Source organism: Ceratotherium simum, chromosome 5, assembly GCF_057802395.1.
Source record: "Ceratotherium simum simum isolate JZ-2026a chromosome 5, ASM5780239v1, whole genome shotgun sequence".
Lineage (NCBI taxonomy): Eukaryota > Metazoa > Chordata > Mammalia > Perissodactyla > Rhinocerotidae > Ceratotherium > Ceratotherium simum.
In genome coordinates this window covers 22,022,452-22,044,882 of record NC_141904.1, presented here as the reverse complement: position 1 = coordinate 22,044,882, position 22,431 = coordinate 22,022,452, and the positions used below count along the sequence as shown (strand labels likewise).

At 49.9% G+C, this 22,431-nt stretch overlaps 1 protein-coding gene across 1 annotated transcript in view; it reads left to right on the top strand.

Moving 5' to 3' along the window:
• The window catches only part of COLQ (collagen like tail subunit of asymmetric acetylcholinesterase), a 58,443-nt gene extending 40,463 nt beyond the window's left edge, over nucleotides 1-17,980 (top strand). The window contains exons 11-17 of the mRNA XM_004419390.3: nucleotides 14-94; nucleotides 4,708-4,813; nucleotides 10,680-10,819; nucleotides 12,283-12,402; nucleotides 12,815-12,935; nucleotides 14,548-14,650; nucleotides 16,389-17,980. Coding sequence (XP_004419447.1) covers nucleotides 14-94; nucleotides 4,708-4,813; nucleotides 10,680-10,819; nucleotides 12,283-12,402; nucleotides 12,815-12,935; nucleotides 14,548-14,650; nucleotides 16,389-16,458 — 741 coding nt within the window. The 3' untranslated portion in view covers nucleotides 16,459-17,980. The remainder of the gene's footprint in view (nucleotides 1-13; nucleotides 95-4,707; nucleotides 4,814-10,679; nucleotides 10,820-12,282; nucleotides 12,403-12,814; nucleotides 12,936-14,547; nucleotides 14,651-16,388) is intronic.
• The last annotated feature ends 4,451 nt before the right edge of the window (nucleotides 17,981-22,431 follow it).

Here is a 22,431-nt window from a genome sequence, read left to right as displayed (position 1 = left end):
TTCTTCTTTCCAGGGTGAAATGGGTCCAAAGGGTGAGCCTGGGATAGCAGGACACCGGGGACCCACAGGAAGACCAGGAAAACGAGGCAAGCAGGTAAAGATCCCAGGGCTCACCACACCCAAGCGTCAGACCCTCCTGGCCTGTGGAGAGGCAGGTGGATGGGGTCTATCAGAGATATTCCATAGAGCCAGTCTCCAGCATCCTCTGGGCTGATGGGCAGAAGCAACACCACTTCGAGGAGCTCCTGGCTTCTCTAGGCTAGCCATAGTTTGAGGAGGATGGGATAGGATGCTCCAATCCAACTGTGTCCAAGTCTAGAAGCAAGAGTGGATCTTTGGTTCATAAGAACAGGTCTATCTTAACCAAAGCAGCTGGGAATGGAAACCAGATCTGGTCATTTACCCAGAACACCTGCTTTTTGCCTCCATGCCCCAGACACAAATGGAGTTTTGGAGAACAGCCCAGATATTTCCCTGCTGTTGAAGGGTCTTCTGGGTGATTTCCCCCACTCAGGATCCCGATTTGTGAGTGATGCACTGTTAAGGGGTTAGGGAAATTTTTCGTTCTGAAGTCCCCCTGGTCAGCAGGCCCTTGTGTCAAACCATGTGATGTGAGAGGGGAGGAAGGAGGAAGGTACACTTGCCCTGGCTGGCTTAGAGCCGTCCTGAGGGCCTCAGGGAACCTCTCATCTTTGCTGTCATGGACAGGCATTCTCGAGAGATGTGCCCCTCTACTTTTTTGGTTGTCAGTTTGTTGGCTTTTTACCTGCTTTCTCATTATAAACGTAATATAGGATCATCACAGAAAACTTAGAAAATTCACAAAAATAGGAGGGAAATCGTCTAAAGACCTAAGACTCAAGATCCATGCAGAACCACTGCTACCATTTTGGTATATTTGCTTCCAGCATTGTTTCTTTTGTGAACTTTCTAGTGGTTTGTTTCTTTGATATCTAATATATTCCTATTATATCCTAAATTTTTAACTTAAAATCACAATCTACACATTTTTCTTGTTATTGCAGATATTCATTAAGTACTTTTAAATATCTTTTTTAAATGTCTGCATCAGATTTTAGTAAATGAGTAAGCAATAGATTGCTTAGACAAGAGAGGCTTAACCAAATTACATATAATGCTGAGAGGTAAACATCTTTGGGCACAAAGATTTTTCCATTCTGGTATTTCCATTCTTTCCTTAGGCTTGATCTCTGAGGTTCTCAAACTTTAGCTTACATCAGAATCAGCTGGGGGGCTGATTAAATACAGATTCTCTGCCTCTCATCATCCCCAATGCCTAGGTCTTACTTCCCAAAGACTCTGGTATAATTGACCTGGAGCTCTGGCATGGGTTATTATTTTTTTTAAAGCTCTTCATGTGATTCTAATGTGCAGCTAGGGTTTGGAACCATGATAATGCTATGAAGCCAATTCTGGTCTTTTCCAAGTGAATTTAGGAATGACACAGGCTCCAACCTGGATAATTCAGATTCTACAATTACTTTTGAAGTCACAATATGCCAGTTCAATTTTCAAAGTTTTACAATGGGTGGCATGGTCTTGGCTTCACAATGATGCCACAGATACGAATTTCCTAAAACTAGGCTCAGATAAAAAAGGGAAAATCTTTTTTTAAATCATTTTTCTTCCCTACTGCTGATTTCCATCCAGAATTTTTTATGCTTAGGGTTCAAGAAGCCTGTTGGCTTCTATCCTCTAGTTCTTTTCTTGGGCAGTGTCTGTCTTTTCCTGGTGAGGGCTGAAGCCAAGAAGGCTATTTCTTGACCCTCTTGAGAATGATTCAGTTGGAACAATCTTAAAAACTACACCAGAACCATGTCTGGGAGCTCAGAGAAGTTAGGGAAATGTGCTGATGCTTTCTTCAAGATGTTATAAACCACCTGAGTGTCCTCCAAACCCTCAGTGCCTTTCTAGTCAGCAGATACTTGAGTTGTTAGCCTTGGAAGTCTGCTGTGGTACTTTCTTTTTATCATGAATCAATTTCCTAATGTAAAGTCTTATATAGTGACTGTTTGTTGGGCTGGTGGTGCTAAGAGTTTCTGGAGGTTATACGTCAATCCAAATCCTGGAAGCAGAAATACAGAAGGGACTTCAGGAGATTAGGATTTCAGACCCAGAGGATTTTAGAGGCGTCTCATCCAATTCCCTCTGTTTGGTCACAAGAACACTGAGGACCTGGGAAGTGGAGTGACCTGCCCAGGACCCCTCAGCTAAGCCACTTACAAGCTGGGGTTAGAACTTATAGAGTTGAGACCTGCTTTTCACCACACCTCATCTTCTCTCTGTCACCTTCATGCTTCACAACCTGCCTTCAGGAAGATCCAAGAACGCAGCTCCTGACTTTACCGTAAAACTTTTAGTTAAGGAGACAGAACAACCTCCTTGAAAGGGGTCACGAATCTTTGAGGCAGTAAAGGAATAAAGAATGCTTTTCCTGGAAAGTGCTGTTCCGTGAGTTCTGCTCATAGAGACATGGCTTGTTCTGAGTAGATGACCAATAAGTAGAATATTCCATTACTGCTGGTGTCAGAATTAAGGAACATTTCCAGCTCCTTCAAGCTGTGGCACTTCCTGTGCTCATAGCCAGCTGACATGGCTGTTAGAAAAACAAGCCTTAACTGTGGCTATATTAAGACGGTGTGACTTCCTTTGCCATTCTGGGACCCATCTTGGTTACCTCAAGGAATGCTTCAGCTTGGGCAAAGGCTTAAGAACTCCCTCCATCAGGATAAAATTGGAAACAAACTCTGACCTCACGGGTCCCATATTAAGAGTTTAGGAACTCCTTGGACATTGCTGAGAGAGCCCCCAGGGCCATGTTGACAAGGCAGCAGGTCACATGTCACCGTTGTGATTGGAAGGAGTGCCCAGCATGCCTGCTTCCCAGACGTGGGGAAGATTATGTTTCATCAAGGGAGCAAGCCTGCCAAGAGACAAGTGTAGAAAAGGGATCCAGGCCAAAGACGTCGGGCATCAATCACTGTCCTGGTTAGGCCCGGGGCAAGAGCAGACAATTAGCAAATTGTTTGGGGAAAGAACCTACAGTATGCGCCAGCCTTGCTGTCTGGGGTCATTATTAGGGGCAGCCCTGATGGGAGAATGTTTGCTGTTGACTCTCCCATGCAGGCAGCAAAGAGGACACCCCATGTGGAATGGCTATAGCTGCAGGTGTGCCTCTCTTTAAGAAACCAGGACTGGGGCCGGCCCCGTGGCTTAGCAGTTACGTGCCGCGTGCTCTGCTACTGGCGGCCTGGGTTCGGATCCCCGGGTGCACACCGACGCACCGCTTCTCCAGCCATGCTGAGGTGGCGTCCCACATACAGCAACTAGAAGGATGTGCAACTATGACATACAACTATCTACTGGGGCTTTGGGGAGAAAAAGGGGAAAAAAGGAGGAGAATTGGCAATAGATGTTAGCTCAGGGCCAGTCTTCCTCAGCAAAAAAAAAGAGGAGGATTGGTATGGATGTTAGCTCAGGGCTGATCTTCCTTACAAAAAAAAAAAAAAAGAAAGAAACCAGGACTTTTCTAAGCCTGTGAAAAAGATGCAACCGAGCCAGTCGCTGTGATAATCAGCTTGCCCCACATAGCCCTTGGTTCTGGGCAAGCCACTTTTTCACCTCTGAGATCTTTGTTAGCCTCACAACAAACCTATGCATGTGTGTGTTTACTGTCCCCATTCTACAGATGAGAAAACTGAGGCACAAAGCAATGACATGTGTTAGCCAGGATCTCATGGCCAAGGTGAAAACCCAGGTCTCCTGACTTAACAGCTCAACAAAACTGCTTCCTTCTTGTGTTGTCAGCTTCTTCCTCCTCCCTCATTTAATCTGAGAAAGGGAGGTAAACAAGACAGATTCCAGCCCACAGGGAGCTTATGTCTCACAGGGAAACATTGATGAAATGACCACACAAATAATGGTATAGTCATGATCTGGAATAAATGCTGTGAAGAAAAAGGGCCAAGTTCTGAGAGCCTGTGGGAGAGCTGACTGAATCTAGCAAGGTCAGGGAAGGCTTTGCTGCAGTAACATTTTAGCTGAGAGCTGAAGGATGGGAGGGAGTTAACTCGGGAGAGGGGAGGGGAGAGGAGTTTGGGGCAGTGAAAAGGGTCTTGAGGAGGGATATAAAAGGCATGGTGCTCTTGAAGACCAAAAACACTAAAAGGCTGGACTGGACGAGACCAGAAAGCCCAGCCATGCAGGGCTTTGTAGGCTGAAGTAAGGAGCTGGGTCTTTATCCTGAGAGCAACGGGAAGTCACTGGATGGAAACAGCTCTTGTGATGAAATAGAAATGGTCCTGACGAGCAGGCAGAAGGCCTGAGTTCTAGGCCCAACTCTGCCACCTCGATGCTAGGTGAGTGGCATATATGCCTGCACTTTTCTGAGCCTCTGTTTCCTCATCTGCCTAGTAGGGGGAGTGGGTTGGATTGGTTCCTTTCAGCTGCCGTGTGCCACATTTCCAGGACAGAGCAAGAAGTAATGTCTGCACGTTTGCAACCATCACCGTCTCAAATGTCACTTGCCCTGAGCTTTTTAGGAGCTTGGTGGTCTAGACATCTGGGGCTGTATCCTGCCCTGGGCTCTTGCTCCAAGGTGCAAGGTGTCCCTGATTTAGAGATAAATGGGGAAGGAAGTTTGCCATGTCATGCTATCATAACAGGCTCTGGCTTTTTCTCTGTCAGGGGCAGAAGGGAGATAGTGGAGTTGTGGGCCCACCGGGCAAGCCTGGGCCTTCTGGTCAACCTGGCCGTCCAGGTCCCCCAGGACCCCCGGGTCCCCCATCAGCAGGTAAGAGCTACACTGCTTCACTTGATCTACAGTGTCACACCCCTGGCCAGCCTCCCCAGAGAGGACACAGGAGATGCCAGCAGAGGTCTGCCTTGTGTTTTGAGTTAGATACTGCCAGAGGCACTTGGATATATTTATAATTTCTTTACAACTTGGCTCATTCATCTTTTACACAAGAGAGATAAACATCATTCTGGCTTTGTTTCAGCATTTTAGAGAACAAACAGAAGAAGAAAAAAAGAATTACACTGGTGATGTCATTTATACCTGAAGTAAGAAATAACAGGCACATATTTCATCAATTAACACCTTTTTCTAGAAAAATATTTCATGGCTCCAAGCAATTCTCTTAAACCTAGAAGTAAAGAGAACATTGCAAATTTTTTTTATCTTACACAGTGTTATGAAAGAGTCTCTATTGATTTGCACTGAATATAGAAAGAAATCACTAAAAAAAATCAAAATCCACCATTGAAGAGGGCTTAGCCACACTGTGACTTTGTTTTCCCTTGTTTAATTTGATGAGCTAAGCCCTTTATTTCATTTGCTCCTTTGCCAGCTCAAGTAAGGCCTCTCATAGCACATCGTCTATATAAACACAGCCTCTCTAGGTCCAAGAAACTGTTCACTGACTGTGCAAGATTCTTTGTCCTCAGTTATACAAAATGGACCAAAATTTTTATTCTAATTTTCTAAAGAAAATGAAGGCATATTAAAATTCCACAGTGCACTTTTTTCCCTCTGTGTTTATGGGAATATATTTGCAACCAAATCATGGGGTGTTCAAGAAGTATCATATTTTGTTAGATCCTTTAAACCAAATTGAAGCTGGCTCTGAGATTCTAACCTGCCAGGATGCCAGGAAAGTTCAACCTGAGGCATTATTTAGGTTCTCTTCAACCCTTCAACTGCCACGAAAGGATTGTGCAAAGAGGTTGGGGAATTATGGCAGAAAAACATTAGGAGTTCCCTCCAGCCTTTCATCTACCCTGTTCACCTCTGAAATGCCTGTTGTCTGAGGCCATGTTGTTCGTGGGGGCCTGGTGACCGCCATCTTCATGCCATGCTTGGGTATCAGAACATTCCCAAGACTGGGAGTCCTGGTCAATTCCCCAAGAAGTGCCCTACAACCACTCCTTCTGAGACCTTATCCCTTCTCCAGGGTACAGGGGTCCCTATCCTCTCCCTGTCCGGGGCGATCCCTCCTCTTCCATCCTCCAGTTCCCTCCCTCCTTACACTCCTCATACACTGCCATCCCTCTTGGGAGTTTTTCTCTTCTGAGAACATAAGGCAGAAAAGCAGAAGTCTTCAAATAGTACCTGGTTTTAGCCAGGGCAAGAAAGCACAGCCTTGCTACCTCCTTGAAAATGGGAGAGGAGGAAATACTGGGAGAACAAATGTCAATTAGCCTGCCAATAAATTATCTCGCCATACCTATTTCTATTGTGTTAAGGGAACTAGATTAGAGATGCAGCCCAGGCCGTGTGTCTGTCCTTCGTAATCTGTTTCTGTGAGTTGACTGGATGAGCCGGTCGGGGGTCCTTCCAACTAGTCCTCGTCCTCCTTGGTTCTGGCACGGATAATGTTCCCTGTGAGCCCCACGACCATGAGCTGCCAACCCCAGAGACTGAGGGCATGGCCTGAGCTGGGGTTTTGCCTTTGGAAGGGACTCTCTTGGCCCTCAGGGTCTTTAGGGGCTCGCAATACTGAGAGGTAGCCAGAGGGCATGGGCCGGGGGCTGGGGCAGGTAGATGCATAGGGAGGTCCTTGGCAAACCAAGACCTTACTGGTCTCACTGTGCGTATCTATTTGTAAAGGTCAGCCCTCTTCTGACTTGAATCCTGGTTCCCTCCTGGGGCCTGGAGTTGGGTGAGCAGGACAGGGCCCAGACACCTCAGCAGGTCACTTGGATGCCCACTGTTCTGTCTTGTCTGTCTCTGGTTGATTGCAATCCCATCCCTTTAGCAGGCCCAGTGTAGTCCTATTTCCTCTTCTTGGCCTTCCAGCTCCTTCTTGCTCAGCTGAGTATGCCCATGTCCCCATCTGCCGCCAGATCCCAGCCAGACTGCCTTCTGCCCTCCAGCGGACGCACTGTTCTCCGCAGAGCTGGAACATGTTCCCACAGTTTCTCTGGGTCCACGTGGCCTGAGATGGCAATACTGTCACCCTCTGGTCCACCCAACACAATCCTCTCCTTCCTTCAAAGCCCTGTCTTCAATAAGGCCTTCTACGGTTCCTAACAGATGGGTCTCCTCCACCGGGGCCCCAGTCGCACATTGCCTCTCTGCACTGGCCCCTCCACTGGTAACTTTTCTGCAGATGTGTTTCTTCTTCTTTCTGGATGGCAAGTCCCTGAGGCAGGCCTTTGGCTGAGTCAGCTTGGCATCCCCATGGCACCTGGCAGGTGGGATGGGCGGGGCTGGTCCCACCTGGCTTATTGCACGGCAGGTGCTCACTGGGCTGCTTTGGCTCTCAATCTGTCCCACCTAGGTTATTGCACACCAGGCAAGCAGGATGCGGCCATCTCTTTGACTGATGTTCCCTCTCTGTGCCTTCCTTGGAGTCACTTTCTTTCTGGGAGACTTCCAGAGTGATGAGGCTAAAGAAAATGGAGCGATAATCCTGCTCTCTGGAAATGTGTTTTGGGAGGGGGGGGTGGTTTAAAAGAGACCTTCCCTGTATCTGGGACCAGTTGGATGATCATCAAGAGTTGGAATAGGCCCCCAAAGCAATTCCTGAGACTAGCTTTAAGAGTCTGATAAAAGTCCTAAACCCACTCTCAGGGAAAAATATGTGTCTACCTACACCCAAGATTCTGCACACTAATTCCCAGAGTTTCAGAACCCCCACCAAATCCATCTGGGAATATCTTCGGGCTCTGTGGACCACAGGTTAAACTCTCTGGTCTAGTCCAGTCCTCCCTTTGTAAATAATAACTTAGAGCCTCAGAAAGACGTGACTTCCCCAAGGTCACAGAGCTGACTGGTGGCCACACCTGGTCAGAACCGGTCTGTGATTCCTGGTCCTGAGACCTTCCCACTCCGCCACGCAGCCTCTGCAGGGGCAGAGTGGGAGCCAGGGTGGCATGGGGACTGTGCTGCGGTTCCTCTGCCTTCTCCCAGTTTCCCCTTTCAGACCTGCTCCTCCTGCAGCAGCCAGTGGAGATGGGAGGCTCCCTGGAAAAAATGGAGAGCAGGGTCCTCTGGCTGCAGGAGATGGTGGAAAGGCCAGGCCCACCGGATGAGCTCCAGGAGGCCGAGGTGGGGAAGTTCGGGTTGCTGTGCCCTTCACTGCCGCCTGGCAGGAAACAGGCAGGGGTAACAGATGCCCTCCGACAGCTGGGAGGAAGCGGCAGGGAAACTGCAGTGGTGGCAGGAAGCAGGCGCCCTGCCGTGTCCTGTCGTCCTGTCCTATCGGGAGGCTGCCTCTGGCTCTGGTGCCCAGTGCAGTGGGGCGGGATGGTGCTGGGGGAGGTGGGGAGGGTGGAGCTTTCTATTACCCAAGTTACAGAGAAAGAGGGACTGGGGGTGGGGGAGGGAATAAAGGCAAAATGCCTTTAGGATGTAATTTGCAATAACCAAATTACAAATTTGGCTGAGTCCTTCCTGCACCCAGACAGGGTATAAGTGAATCAGCGTGGTACCTGGGGATTGCCAGCTTCCTGCAAGCATCAATATTCTTGGACGTTTGTCTTTTGAACGGCATAGTGTCAAGTCAAACATGAATTTCAATCTCAGCCTCGCCGCTAATTAGCTGGGTAATGGGACAAACTCTTGAATCTCTCTGAGGCCACGGTCCTGGAGGAGTCGTTGGGGTCACAGAGCCTGCTGGAAGGCTGCTCCAATGCCACTCTCACGTCCTTGGTTACAGAGCATTGCCACCTCAGTTTCCCTGGGTGTCTAATTACCCAGAATATTCCTGGGCTGGTGGAGTCTCTGTCTCTCCGGGCGCTGCTGAAAATATCAGAACACGAGACTGGAGCTCCTCCCACAGGCTTGTGTTCACATTTCTTGTTAGAAGGAACAACCATTACTTGCTGTAAGGTGTTGGCAAGCCTCCCTTCCCCTCAGGCCGGCAGCATTCTGATCTTGGACACACCTGTCCACCAGCCCACGAAGGCTCAGGCTGTGGGGGTCTTCCCATTGGGGTCTCCTCCTCCAGCTGCAGCTGCTTCCCTGGGGTCATTTTATTTCCTGCCCTTCTGGGACCTGCAAACTGTGTCCCCACGTGCTGGCTGCCCCAGATATTATACAACTTGAAACCCACGACTGGTTGGTCTCCAGACTCCCCTTATTTTCCCAGGAGGAGGGGTACTTACTTATTTCCTTTTTCAGTCCCCATCTTTTCCTCTCTTACCGTTGATGGCTCTCACTCTAGCACTTTTCTGCCAACCAGAGTGTGACTTCTGGACTTTTCTGAAGACCTTTTCTTTCCAGTTAGTCTGCATTCATTCATTCAGTCATCAAATGTGTACCAGACCCCTACTGTGTGTCAAGCCCTGGTGAATGAAAACAGGCACCGACCCGGCCCTGTGGAGCTTACGTTCTATGGGGCAGATGGACCTTGACTGGATAATCTCACAATATATAGAATCACAAACAGAGATAAGTGCTGTGAAGAAAAGGCATGGGGAACCAAGAAACAGTATCTGAGGTGTACATGACGGAGTGTGAGCACTCAAAAAGGCTTCCCTGAGGCGGTGACGTCTGAGCCCAGGTCAGGAGTGAGCTAGGGGGCCCCTGGGGAGCAGGGAGGGAGGGCGAAGGAAAAACTGTCTCGTGGTGGAATGGCTTGTGCAAAGACCATTTCCCTAGATCAGCCGTTCTCAACCTGGGTGCACACTGGAATCATCTTGAGAGCTTTCAGAAGTACGGATGCCTGGGTTCTAGTCTCAGCAGTCTTGATGGAATTGGTCTGGGGTGTGGCCTGAGCATCACGGCCTTTAAAAGTCTCGGTGAGAACTGCTCCCCTACCAGGTCTCCCACACTGCAGAGAGTAAACTTCCCCATCATATCTTTTCGGGATACTTTTCTCAGGACCAAGGGAGAATATATAAGCTGAGCATTTTCAAACATTCCATTTTCTTCCAGAAGAAATCAAAGAAAGCCAAATTCAGAAATTCCTTTGTAAAGATCTTAAATATAAAACTAAATAAAATGAGTAAAAAAAATAATAAAAGTCATCCGTCAGCAATGTGTTCATTAGCAAGAGGTCCCCGTCAATAATGGTCTAAACAAAGTTGTTTCTCATACAAGGAAGTCCAGAGGTGGACAGTGGCTGGCTTTGGTTCAGCCTCTAAGTGTCATTCTCGGGGGCCCGGGCCCCATGAGGCCCTGGTGTTTCCTGCATGTTGGCTTCTTTTCTCATACTTCTTACTTCATGGTTGCAGTATGGCTGCTGCAGCACCAGACATCTTGTCTGTCTTCAAGGCAAGAAGAAGGAGGAAGCTATGTCTCCCATCAGCTATGTTTCTCCCTTATCAGGGTAGACTTTCCCAGATGCTCACCCTTCTCCCACTGCAGTCCTTGCATTGGCCAACACTGTGACACATAGTCACCTCCAGATGCAAGGGAGTCTGGGAAGTAGATTGCTTATCTGTCTGGTCTCTAAAGTATACAGAGAGCGGAAGGAGAAAGAGAGTTGGGAAAGGTACTGCAACACCTAGCATGGTTAAGGGACCTGCAGAGAACATCACCTCCTCCACATCTTGGATCAAAAGTGTCTCTTTGAACCTCTCCCCCAGGCCTACCCTGAAATACCGTGGACTTCAACCTTCTTTCTTTCGGGAAGATTGCTCACATCCCCCTGGGCTGTTTGGTTTTCTCTTCCTTGGCTCTAGTAACACAGCAGTCTGTTGCTTCGTAGGACAACTTGTCATGGGACCCAAAGGGGAAAGAGGATTTCCCGGGCCTCCTGGAAGATGTCTTTGTGGAACCTCAGTGAATGTGAATAACCCTTCCTACGGGGAATCCGTGTACGGGCCCAGCTCCCCGCGAGTTCCTGTGGTAAGGCTCTTCTGGGCGAAAGCTGGGGTGCTCATCCATTAGGACCTCTCCCCTGATCCTCTCGGTGCTCTGTAAAAGTCTTCTGGTGTAACTTATTTCCCGCATTGTACTGGGTACTCACTCACTATGGGGAACTGGAAAATAAGGGAAAATCAAAAGAAGAAAATCAAATTGTCCATTCGGTTGTGGGTCCATTTTGGAGTCTTTTCTATGTCTTTTTTAAGAACAAAAAATTAGGGCCGGCCCGGTAGCTTAGCGATTAAGTGTGCGCACTCTGCTACTGGAAGCCCGGGTTCGGATCCCGGGCACGCACCGACGCACTGCTTCTCCGGCCATGCTGAGGCCGCGTCCCACATACAGCAACTAGAAGGATGTGCAACTATGACATACAACTATCTACTGGGGCTTTGGGGGGGGGGGGAAGGAGGAGGATTGGCAATAGATGTTGGCTCAGAGCCGGTCTTCCTCAGCAAGAAGAGGAGGATCAGCACAGATGTTAGCTCAGGGCTGACCTCCCTCACAAAAAAAAAAAAAAAAAAATTATAGAAAATTTCAAATAGGCCAGCCTGGTGGCATAGTGGTTAAGTTTGTGCACTCCACTTTGGCGGCCCAGGGTTCGCAGGTTCGGATCCCAGGTGGGGACATACACCACCCATCAAGCCATGCTATGGTGGCGTCCCGCATACAAAGTAGAGGCGGATGGGCACAGATGTTAGCTCAGGGACAATCTTCCTCACCAAAAAAAAAAAATAATAATAATATACAATGTTATAAACCAATGTTACCGCAATAAAAAAAAAGAAAGAAAATTTCAAATAAATATAAAAGTGGAACAAATAGTGTAATGAACCTTCATGTACCCTTCACCCAAATTCAACAATTATCAACTCACGGCCAATCTTGTTCCCTCTTTACCCCTACTCACTACTACCCATGCTCCCTTGGATTATTTTGAAGTAAACCCTAGACATCAATTCATCGTAAATACTGTTTGAATGGATGCATAATCATCCATCCATCATGTGGCTGTGCTGCAATTTACTAACCAGTGCCCTGTTGTCGGATATTTATAGGGTGCTCCAAAGCTGTTCACTAATGTAAATAACACTGTCATGAGCACATTGGAGTATAAGAATTTTTTTAAGAATCATTTCCAGATGTTGAATTACTTGATTAGATGACATTGTCATTTTTTTTTTTTAAGTCTTGGGAATATTTTAAATGTTGAAAATTACAAATCATGGATATTTTTATTTTGAACTCAGACGTTAGGAACTGAACTGAGAAGATGTGGGAGGCAAGCACTCTTCTGTACTTCAGGAGGAACACTGGAGCGTCATACGCAAACTCCCCTTCCCACTGTCAACTAGCCCAAGGACAGAGATTCTGTTTCCTCCTCCGGCTTTTCCCCTGATCCCTGGAGAGGGGTTTTCTAGAATCCTCACCAGTGTGTTCTCTGGCAGATTTTTGTGGTGGACAACCAGGAGGAGCTTGAGAGGCTGAACACCCAAAATGCCATTGCCTTCCGCAGAGACCAGAGATCTCTCTACTTCAAGGACAGCCTTGGCTGGCTCCCAATCCAGGTACCCGAGGCGGGCACTCAGGACATACACCACCCATCTTTAAAGGGAGGGAAGGCCAACAGTTAGGCCTGGTGCAGAGATTTCTGCAGTCGGTTTCCATGGAAGGGCTGAACATCCTTCCTCATTCTGTTTCTGAGCAGCTCTCCAGGCCCCTGCTCCCCAAATGGAATCTCCCCTCTGAGCCAAGGTTCCAGACGGTCGCACGTCCCCGCACTGCCAGGCTGCCATCTTGATCTGGCCCAGCCTTCCTGCCAACTGCAGAGCTCCGGGCAACAGAAAAGGAGTGCCTTTCCCACCCAAGGGAAGCTGAGGGCTGCCCCCCTAGTGCCCCCTGGACCCAGAACCCGTCCCCAGTGCCAACGACCTGCCTGGCGTGCCGTCCCTGGTAACTGTGGTGTGTTTCTTTGGCCAGCTCACCCCTTTCTACCCTGTGGACTACACTGCAGACCACCGTGGCTCCTGCGGGGACGGGATCCTGCAGCCCGGAGAGGAGTGCGACGATGGGAACAACGATGTGGGCGACGACTGCATCAGTAAGTGGGGCCCAGCCCACGACGGCCTGGAGCTTGACCTGCCATGGGGGTGGGGTCAGGGCAAGTCCTGGACACCAGCTGAGCTGGTTTGGAACCATTCTAGAGCCAGGGGTTGGGGGGGATGGGGAGAGTGGAGGGGTGGGTGTACCCTGCTGCTGTGGGGATGACCCTCCCCATTCAGGCCAAATGTTAACTCTTCCCGCATCCAGGCATGTCATGGGGGCTGGTGTCAAGGATCTTGCCCCCAGAGAAGCCACTGGGCCCTCCTTTTTTCCGAATCCTACTTCTTGGCAAAACTCACATTCCAGTCCACATTTTTTATCGAAAGATAGAGGTGATGCAGGAGTGAAAGGCAGAAAAGAGAGGCCAAGAACTTGAATCAGGACTCACTTCTTCCAGCCAGAGCCCTAGCAGCCAAGCCCTTCTTCAGGGAAGCAGGCTGGCCAGAGTATGGGATGCTCCTGAGATGGGCAGGCAACATACGCTGGAGGGTTTGCTTTTCTTTCTTTTTTTTTAATCAAGTGACAAAAGCAGGAGGTGAGGTGAGAGCATGGGCTTCAGAGTCAGACAGAACAGAATCTGAATGCGGGCTCTGGGAGCCACCGGCTCACCCTGGGGCTCAGGGAGGAGGCTGCTCGGGAAGTGGGGGGGGGGAGCAGTTTATGGCTCCAAGCCTCACTTTGCTCAGCTGAAAAATGGGTATGACAGTACTGCCTGCTCAAATCTTTAGAGATTCTGTTAGCTACCATGTGCATGGATTGTCTGGGTGTAGTAAGGGTTCAACATTTCTTCGCTGAATTATTTTTAGGCCCCTGCTGTGAGGAGCCAGGCCGCAGCTCAGGGCTGGGGCTGTGTAGATGCACAGTTGCGTTCCTTGCCCGCAAGCTCAAGGGAAGGATGACGGTGCGGAGGGGAAGGTGTGCACAGGGTGGGCCCAGGGCTGAGAAGCTCCTGATTCTCTCTCAGGGTAGCTGCATTGCCCATGACAATTCCCGGGATGGTGATCCCAGGATGCTGGCTTTGCCCGGAGTCCCTTCTGCCCCTGGTGGAGACACTGTCAAATAGGAGATCGCACAGCAGGAAGGAGCTAATGGGGTCTTGAAGCCCAGTAAAAATGAAAGTCCATTCTCCAAGACCCTCCCCTTGTGAGAGACCCTGTTGAGATCATCTGGTTCCCCAAGGACACAGGGTCACGCACCCTGGAAGGTCTCTGTAGACAGACCAGAGCCATCATGGCCGTCACTTGTGTCCGATGCTCACAGTCTCCTGACCCTCACCTCACGGGAACTCACAGTGGTCTGTGAGGGGGAAGTGGTGTCCGTGCCCCACATTCAAGATAAGGACATGGAGGCTCGGAAAGGCCAAGCGGCCCTCCCACAGTCCCCCGGCTAGTAAGTGGCAGGACTGGGCTGGAGGCCGGGTCTCCATATTCTCCGGTGTGGGATTTGGGGGTCTGAGGGGCAGTCCCTGGATGCGTCTGAAGCTTTGTGGAGGCCTGTTCAAGACGGTGCATGCTCTTGGTGGATCCTTTGGGCTACACAGTCCTTACAGGCGGAGGCCGGTCTGTCCCACCCCTGCCCCTTCTCAGAGCTCATTTCCTATGTCCTCTCAGGCTGTCACCGGGCTTACTGTGGAGACGGTCACCGGCACGAGGGCGTGGAGGACTGTGACGGCTCCGACTTTGGCTACCTGACGTGCGAGACCTATCTCCCTGGGTAGGGATCGCCTCCCATGCTGTTATGACACCCCCACCTCCCTCCTTCTCTTCTTTCCTTCACAAATATTTTTAAGTGCCTCTTATGTTCCTGGTACTTTCTAGACACTGAGGTATGGTGACAAATAACAAGCACATGGTCCCTGCTCACCTGGGGGAGACAGGCGATAAACGCATAACCACCCTGCGCCCTCTCTGCCAGACTGCGTGCCACTGAGGCCGAGCTGAGACAGACACAGCCGCCAGCTGGGCCATGCCCCACCCCCGGGCAGGCCTGTGGGTGCAAGTGAGATCACACCAGCATCAATAGCTGATTTTATGGCCTCGTGGCTCTTCCTAGAAAATACTGAGAACTTGGTATTCCCTTCAAGGACCACTCTAGTTATTTCTGAGACTCTTCAGTGGGTGTTCACATTGCTAAGGATAAGTATTCTAGTGTCCTCGCCTGCACATTGACTCCCAAGCCAAATGAGGGCCACTGGCCCTGTGAGGCACTGATTCTATGCCCAGTATGTGGTCTCCTAGGCTCCTTTCAAGGTGCAAAATGGCACCACATTCCCCCTAATCCTCACAGACCCAGAGTTGTATAGTGTTCTAGGGAAAAAGGGGAGGCCATTCCTCCCCCTCACTGCCCACATCCTGCTTCTCCCTCGGCTCCAGAGTGGATTGCTGGTCTCTCACACCCCCTAAGTCTCTTAGGAGTCTAAGCCTTTGCTTCCAGCCCTGTTCTGTTCTTCTGGGCAGGGCTGGGGAACAGACACCAGGCCTGTCTCTCTATTGCCCCCTATCTGCTCTCTATTCCCAGGGGGTCTCCTCAGTGCTCACCCGGCGAATGTGTATCAACATATCAAATGAGGCTGGGGGAACTACAGACCTGTAGTCACCCCAAAACTCTGAGCACTTTAGTCTGGGCCAGGACCCCACTGCATCTGTGTGTCTGTATGCACTGCCCCCTCCCTGAAGTAAGGAGGGCTCCTAACAGGCACCTGCCAGAGGGATGGCAGAAGGTCTAAGCTGGTTGATGGCTTCCTGGAGACAATTGAGTGTAGACAATTGGACATGGAGTACAGGATCACGCAGAGCCCAGGGCTTACCCTCTGACTCACTGTGGTTACTCACCTAATCCCTAGAAGCCGCAGGAGATGCTTGTGAATATGAGTGTAATGTATAACACACTGTCTCGGGATTAGCACTTGGGCTTACAGAGGTATAGACTGTGCTGTCCAATATGATAGCCTCCGGCCACCTGTAGCTATTTAAATCTAAATTAATAAAAATGAAATAAAAATCCAATTCTTCAGTCACACTTGCCTTATTTGAAGAGCTCAATAGCCACATATGGCCAGTGGCTGCCATATTGGACTGCACAGAAATAGAACATTTGCATCAGTACAGTACAATCCGATGGACAGTGCTGGAAGCCTTTCAGGCCTTGAGAAGGGGGTGAGTCTCTTGGAGATGCTGTGTTAAGAGCATGGCTACCAACCCCTTCCACCCAGATCCCTCAGCTGGGCTCAAGGGGTCAACCGCCCCAAGCCCCTCACCCCAAATGAGAATGAGAACAGTCTCTACAGAACCCTTGGCCCTTAGTTCTGTGGGAGCAATGGCTGCTGTTTGATGAGGTTTGACAAAAGTCACCAGAGGTGGCCTTTTAGAACATGGCTTTGTCCTCGGGGCCGAGCAGGAGCCCTCCTGCCCCCTGCCCCGTGTCTGCCCTGACCCCTGTCCGCCTCCCCCAGGTCGTACGGAGACCTGCAGTGCACTCCGTACTGCTACATCGACTCCACGCCCTGCCGCTACTTCACCTGAGGGGCACGAGGAGAGGTGGGCTGCATCCCACAGAACTGGCAGCAGCTTCTCCACCCTCATCAAGCTGACCTCGCACCATCCTGGTCCAGTTTCCACCACCCTCGTGCGACAAAAACAAGGACAAACTCTTGCTGCTAAGATGCGCTTTTAACTCAGTCCGACTGGAAGAACTTAGGACCACCGCATCCTGTCTTAATCCAAAGTACCGGAAAACCTTCCACATGCCCGACCTGGGAACCATTCCCCATAGCTACCATGTGGCCAATAGCCGACCTACAGCACCCTTTCTCTTCCGGAGTGTTGCCGATGCAGGCCGTGGACTTGGCTTAGCACTGTTAGACACACACAGACCTGTGGGGCTGTTTGAGTTTGTTCTCATCCCGTTTGGAGCATCTGGGGTACAGGCCTCTCTGCTCCTCTGACCTCTGGAAATGCGGGCATTCTCACCCAAGGCAGCCGGCCGTCTGGTCTGTCCAGGCCTGTGAACCACAAAGCAGGGAAGTGGGCCCGTTCTCTTGGGGTGGCTCCCAGCTTTGGACTCGCTGAGGGAACCCTCCACTGGCCACAGCCCGGCACAGCCTCATGTGGATGCAGCTCCCCCAGGAAGAGACCCAACTGTGAAAAACTACTGAGAAAGCCACCACACCCATGCTCTGCCCGGGGTAGAGGGTGGAGGCTCAGCTGGGTGCTTGCCATGTGGACAACAGCAGAGCAGTGGCCTTCTGCTTCTCGACATTTTCCAAAGGAGTGGCCCTTGTGGTTTCACCATCCCTGGCACCATCTTGACCTCATGGCTCTCTGCACTTTGACCTCTGTCTTGCGAATGCCCCTCATATCCATTTCTTGTTCAGGAGATTCGCTAGCAGAGGGTGACCTCCTGAGTCTGTGCCTGGGCAAGCTGTTGGTATTTCCTCAGTCCTTAGGAAAACACTGCCTGGGTTTCCCCAGCTGGGGCCCCATTACTGAGTACATGCTCTGGGCAGAGATGGTTTCTGTCCTAAGCTCCAGCTCCTGGCTGCCTGCTGATTCCTGTGAGCACCCTGTGACCCCCTTCTGTGTCTCCATAGTGCATAGCCTTGTCCTCATGTCTGTGTGCCAAACCCCCACGTTTCTACAGGGTCGTGAGTCCTGCATGTCTGTGGGCTGCCTTTCATCACCTTCTTTCCTGAGTGAGGCTTAGCTTTGTTTTGGAAAGACGCCGCCCCCCGCCCCCCCGCCCCAGCAGACCTCAAATGGGATTTTCCCATTTGTTACCAGATGGAGGGACACTCCTGGGCTTTTGTACAAAGCCATTTAATGTGCCTGAGTCTTGGGGACTTCAAGCCTAGTGGGCCTTCCATTGTGCTGGTGGTCTGCAGTGGACAAGATCAGCCTGAGGGTGGTGTCTTCTGAGGTGGGCACATTGGTCAGCCCAGTTCCCTCAGCCTCTACTGCAGACCTGGAGTGATGTTGGCCCCACATAAAGCCACCACTTTCATGCTGGGATCTCTGGATGGGAAATCAAGAAATAAAGGCAGTTCATTTCCCCACTGTGGCTCTCTCTTCCCTAGGGGTTTGGGGCCAGTGTCCCAGCATTGCTGGATGGAATGAGGGGTCTGAATTCAAGTCTGCTACCCAGACTATGCAGAGAGTTCTAGAATGTGGAAGTGGTCCCACTCCCTCAAGGACAAGGGAGGAAACGAAGGTCTGGAGATGTGGAGGGACTTGCCCAAGGTCACAAAGCCCTGTCTTGCTAACTCAGGCCCACCCCCAGCCTTGTTTTAGGATCTTGTTTAGGACACGATGGCGATCCAGTACTGCCCTTGGACCTGGCCAAGAGTGGCCCTGTCCTGGGTCCCACTGCTTGGAGGGCACTACTCTGGCCTTCTCCTGGCCGTGACCCTCCCCACAGGGCAGGAAGTCTGTGAAGCCAAGGTGACATGCCCCCAGGAGTTTGCACACCCCTCTCCCAGACCATGCTCCAGGTACCCAGGAAACCACAGTTCCCCGCCCGAGTGCTCCTGAGCCTGCTTCCAGGGCCTACACAGTTCTCTTCCCCATGTCTGTCCTCCTGAGTGTGACCTGCACACACCTGTAAGCACAAGGGGTGGCCAGGGACAAGCTGTTTGCAGGGGTTGTAGATGGCGCTTGGATATGCAAGCTGGGGTTTCTCCACCGGGGCACCGAGGCCCCTCTCATTGTGGGATGGGCGGTGGGAGGGCTGGGGACTGCGCGCTGCTCTCCTTGTGCTGCCACACGCTGGCACAGAACTTTGAGGAATCTAAAAATTCTATATTCAAACCTGGCCTTCCAGGTCTTTATGAAAGTGTATTTTGACAGGTGAGCAGAGAGAACATATTGAACAACAGTTTGTTAGTCTGATTAGAATGTAAATCCTTAGACATTGCTGTGTGAGCCTCCCTCTATCCTCTATCTTTGGGCCCCACAATATTAGAGGTGGGCCTGTCTCCAGCTGTGTCAAGGGAGAGTTCTGAAAGGCTCAGGAAATGAAAGGATTCAAAGTCACATGTTTTAAATATATATATAATAATAGTAATTCTACCCCTTTGGCATTTTGAAATGAAAAGATGAAAGATCAGGGAAGACGGGTGGCCCCTAGCCCTTCCCTGAAATGCTAACTGTGGTGTAGGGAGCAGGTTCCCCAGGAACAAGGGCACCTGTGAGCAGGCCAGGCAGCTACAGAATAGGCAGCCAAGAGCTCACCTGTGCCAGGTAAATGTTTGCTGAGATCATTCGCTAGTCTTGGGGGAAGTTGAGGTGCTGCAGTGTGGAGGGAGGAGCACTGAACTGGGAGTCCTGGGACCTAGCTTCATACTTGGTTCTTCATTTCTCACAGCCTCCATTTCCTCGCTGAAGGAGACTTTAAGCAAAGGCTGAATTTTCTTCCAACTCTAACAGCTTGTGAGTGTGGCCTCCGCCCTCCAGCTGTGACAGGGCATGCCCCAGGAGTGGTGATGGATTACCTCAGCTGCTCCCAGGGCTGTCACACGGAGTGGCTGAGACTATCACAGGGTCCTCAGAGGTGCAGTTGGTCACCAAACGAGGCTATGCCAGTACCGATGCTCTTGTTGGCAAGTAGCAGAAAATCCAATTTAAATATGATATAAATAACAGGGTGGAACTTATTGGCTCATATAACTTAAAAATTCCTGTGGTGGAGTGGAGATCAGGCACGGTTCAATCAAAGCCCTACTCCATTTCTCTGCTTGAGCTATCCTCTCAGCTGTTCACATCTCTCCTTTTAGTTTGAGCATTAGGGCGGTCATGAGCTGAGTGCTGTAGTTTCAGTCTTATATCTGCATCCTGCAATATCCAGAGGAAGAGAGAACATCTATTCCAGTGGGTCTGAAGAAATTTGTTTCCAGAAGCCCCCAGCAAATCTTGCCTTGAGCCTCCTTGGCCTATTTTGGGTCACATGCCCATTCCTGACCCAATTCCTATTGTCAGGAGAATGCCACCTGTTGATTGGATTAGAGCTGGGTTCCTGAACCCACGGTGGCAAAGGTTATAGGCTTACTCTTAGCTCACCCCCTGGGGATTCTCCAGAAGCACATAGGCTACAGGGGAAGGGGTGGCTACTGGACCAAATATTGGGGAGGAGGAAGGGAGAATGGTGCTGGGCACACACAATGCCCAGCACAGTGGCCGTCTCTCCACTTTTGCTTTTCCTTTTGGCAAAGTGCCGAGGCACTTGAGGCAAACATTTGGGAAGACTGCCCATACCCAGAAGGCTCTTGTGATTCTGACAGGTCCACTTGGAGAGGTCGTCTCTCCTAGGGTGCCACGGGTCATGAAAGATGTGGGGTAGTTTGTGAAAAAAGCAGATTTGATTCATGCATCTGGATTTGAAGCCTGGCTCTATTACCAACTTGCTGTTTAATTATCCTGCATAATTTGCTTAACTTCTCTGAGTCTGTTTTATCATCTATATACTGGGAATAATAGTACCTTATTTCAGGGTTGTGTTGAATTTTAGTGATCATGTGGTTAAAATTTCTGACACCTAGAAACTGATTAGGGAGTGTTATTTAGTAGCCCAGGCCAATCAATCGTCTCTTTGGGGACCTGGGGTATTTTTCTTCCCTCTTTGAGGCTGATTACATGAGTTCACTTGTGACAGCAGTTTGGACCACAGCCTTTCCTGCAAAGCAGTGAAGAAGAGCAGTGGTTGTCAACTCTGCTGCACAACAGCCCAACTGATGAACACCACCAGAGGAGAACCTATAGACTCCTCTGAATTAGGTCTGGTCTAATCTGATGGGTGTAAACCAAGAAAGACAAGATTATGATAGGATCTGGGGATGGGTGGAGTGTAAGTAGAATGTAAATGAAGCAGTGTTGGGACAGGCGCAAAGCAAAGCAGGCTGTGTATAAAGGGGTTGATAGCAAGCCGGGACAGTGAAGTGGACCCAGGTCCTCATTGCTTGGAACACCACAAAGTTAAGAAAAACAGAATGTTGTGCCTGAAAACCCCTATCAGAAGTTCTGCATCTAGGGTGGAAATTGAAACTGCTTCTCTGTGTCAAAGTGACTCACGTGGCTCAGGTCTTCCAGGCAAGAGCGGAATGTTCCGTTCTTACTGAGAGGCTTGCAAACCACCAAGTTTTGATAGCCCATGATTTTAGTCACAGTTTCTCAGTGATTTTTGTTCAGGTGGCAGGAGTAACAAAGCGAGGCTGGGGATGTCATTGGAAAGAAAGCAGTAGTCACTCAAAGAAAGGAGTGATTATGACACTTTAGAGCTGCAGTGGTGACCCTGGGAGAAAGACTGCTCCGTTGACTCTTCAGCTGGCTTACCAGTGTCTGCTCCGGCAGCCTGACAAACGGCAGGGCACAGGGCTGACGTTCACTGTCAGTCTGGACTGGTTTTTACACTCTTTCACCAGCAATAGAAGCCCAAGCTCTGCTCAACTGATCCCCAAGGATCTTCCTGCCATAACAAGGAAAGCTCCTACCATAACCAGCAAAGAGTGGGGATGAGGTCTGGCCCCAAGACTCTTCTCTATCCACCTGCAAAGCTGTTTGAGTGACAAATTTGTAAGCAAAGTAAGGTCTTTGAAGGAAGCTTGGTAACTAGTACTTAGGAACCAGTGCTTGGGATGCTGGCAGGACAAAGTTTCTGAGCAACACACTGGTCATCCACCGCTCAATTAGGGGCATGGAGGGCACATATGTGTCAAATTGCTTAAGAATCTCCAAACCTCATTATAATTAATGGGCCACTACGGCCCAATGACTGCTTTACTTGAGTTGTCAGCCCCATCTCTCCCCTATAGTAGAGTGAACCAATTTAAATTTTCACTGAAACTCAGATCTTCCATTTGTGTGGTAACAATGAGCTCACAGGTCAAAGACCTTGGCGATTCACCAGAGATTGTTACACTTCAGCTATCCACAGTTACCACCCACGGGCCCAGAGGATCCAGGAGTGTGCTTTATTCTCCAGCGTCTTCATTTCTAACCATTCTGAGAGGGTTGCATATCACACAAGAGTAATGGGTTAAGGACTCCCCACCCCACCTTATCCAAGCCCTGCTGAGAAATACAGGAAGACAACTCACATTGCCTTTATCAGAGTGGCTTTCTCTCTCAGGATTCATCTGAGTTTGTTTCAGCCCCAGACAGCTGACTTTTAGAGTCAGACAAGTCTACAAGAAACAACCTTATAAAGGAAGAAATCGGCTATCTCCCCTGCCCTCTGTTCCCCTTTGCCCCACTCCCTTTAGAAATGAAAAGGGACCCACATAACACTGAATTCTGCTGCCGAGACACTAGTATCAAGAGAATTTCATTTGTGGTTATTTTGGCCCCTGTAATTTCTTTAAGGGTAATGTGAATTTTCTTGTTTTTAATGTTCCAACCCATACACAGTACCACACTCCACTGCATCCCCGCCCCAGGTTACCCTCAATCCAACACCTCGGACGGGAAGTTGAAGGCAGTCGTCATGGTCAGGGGTCATCACTTGAGGCT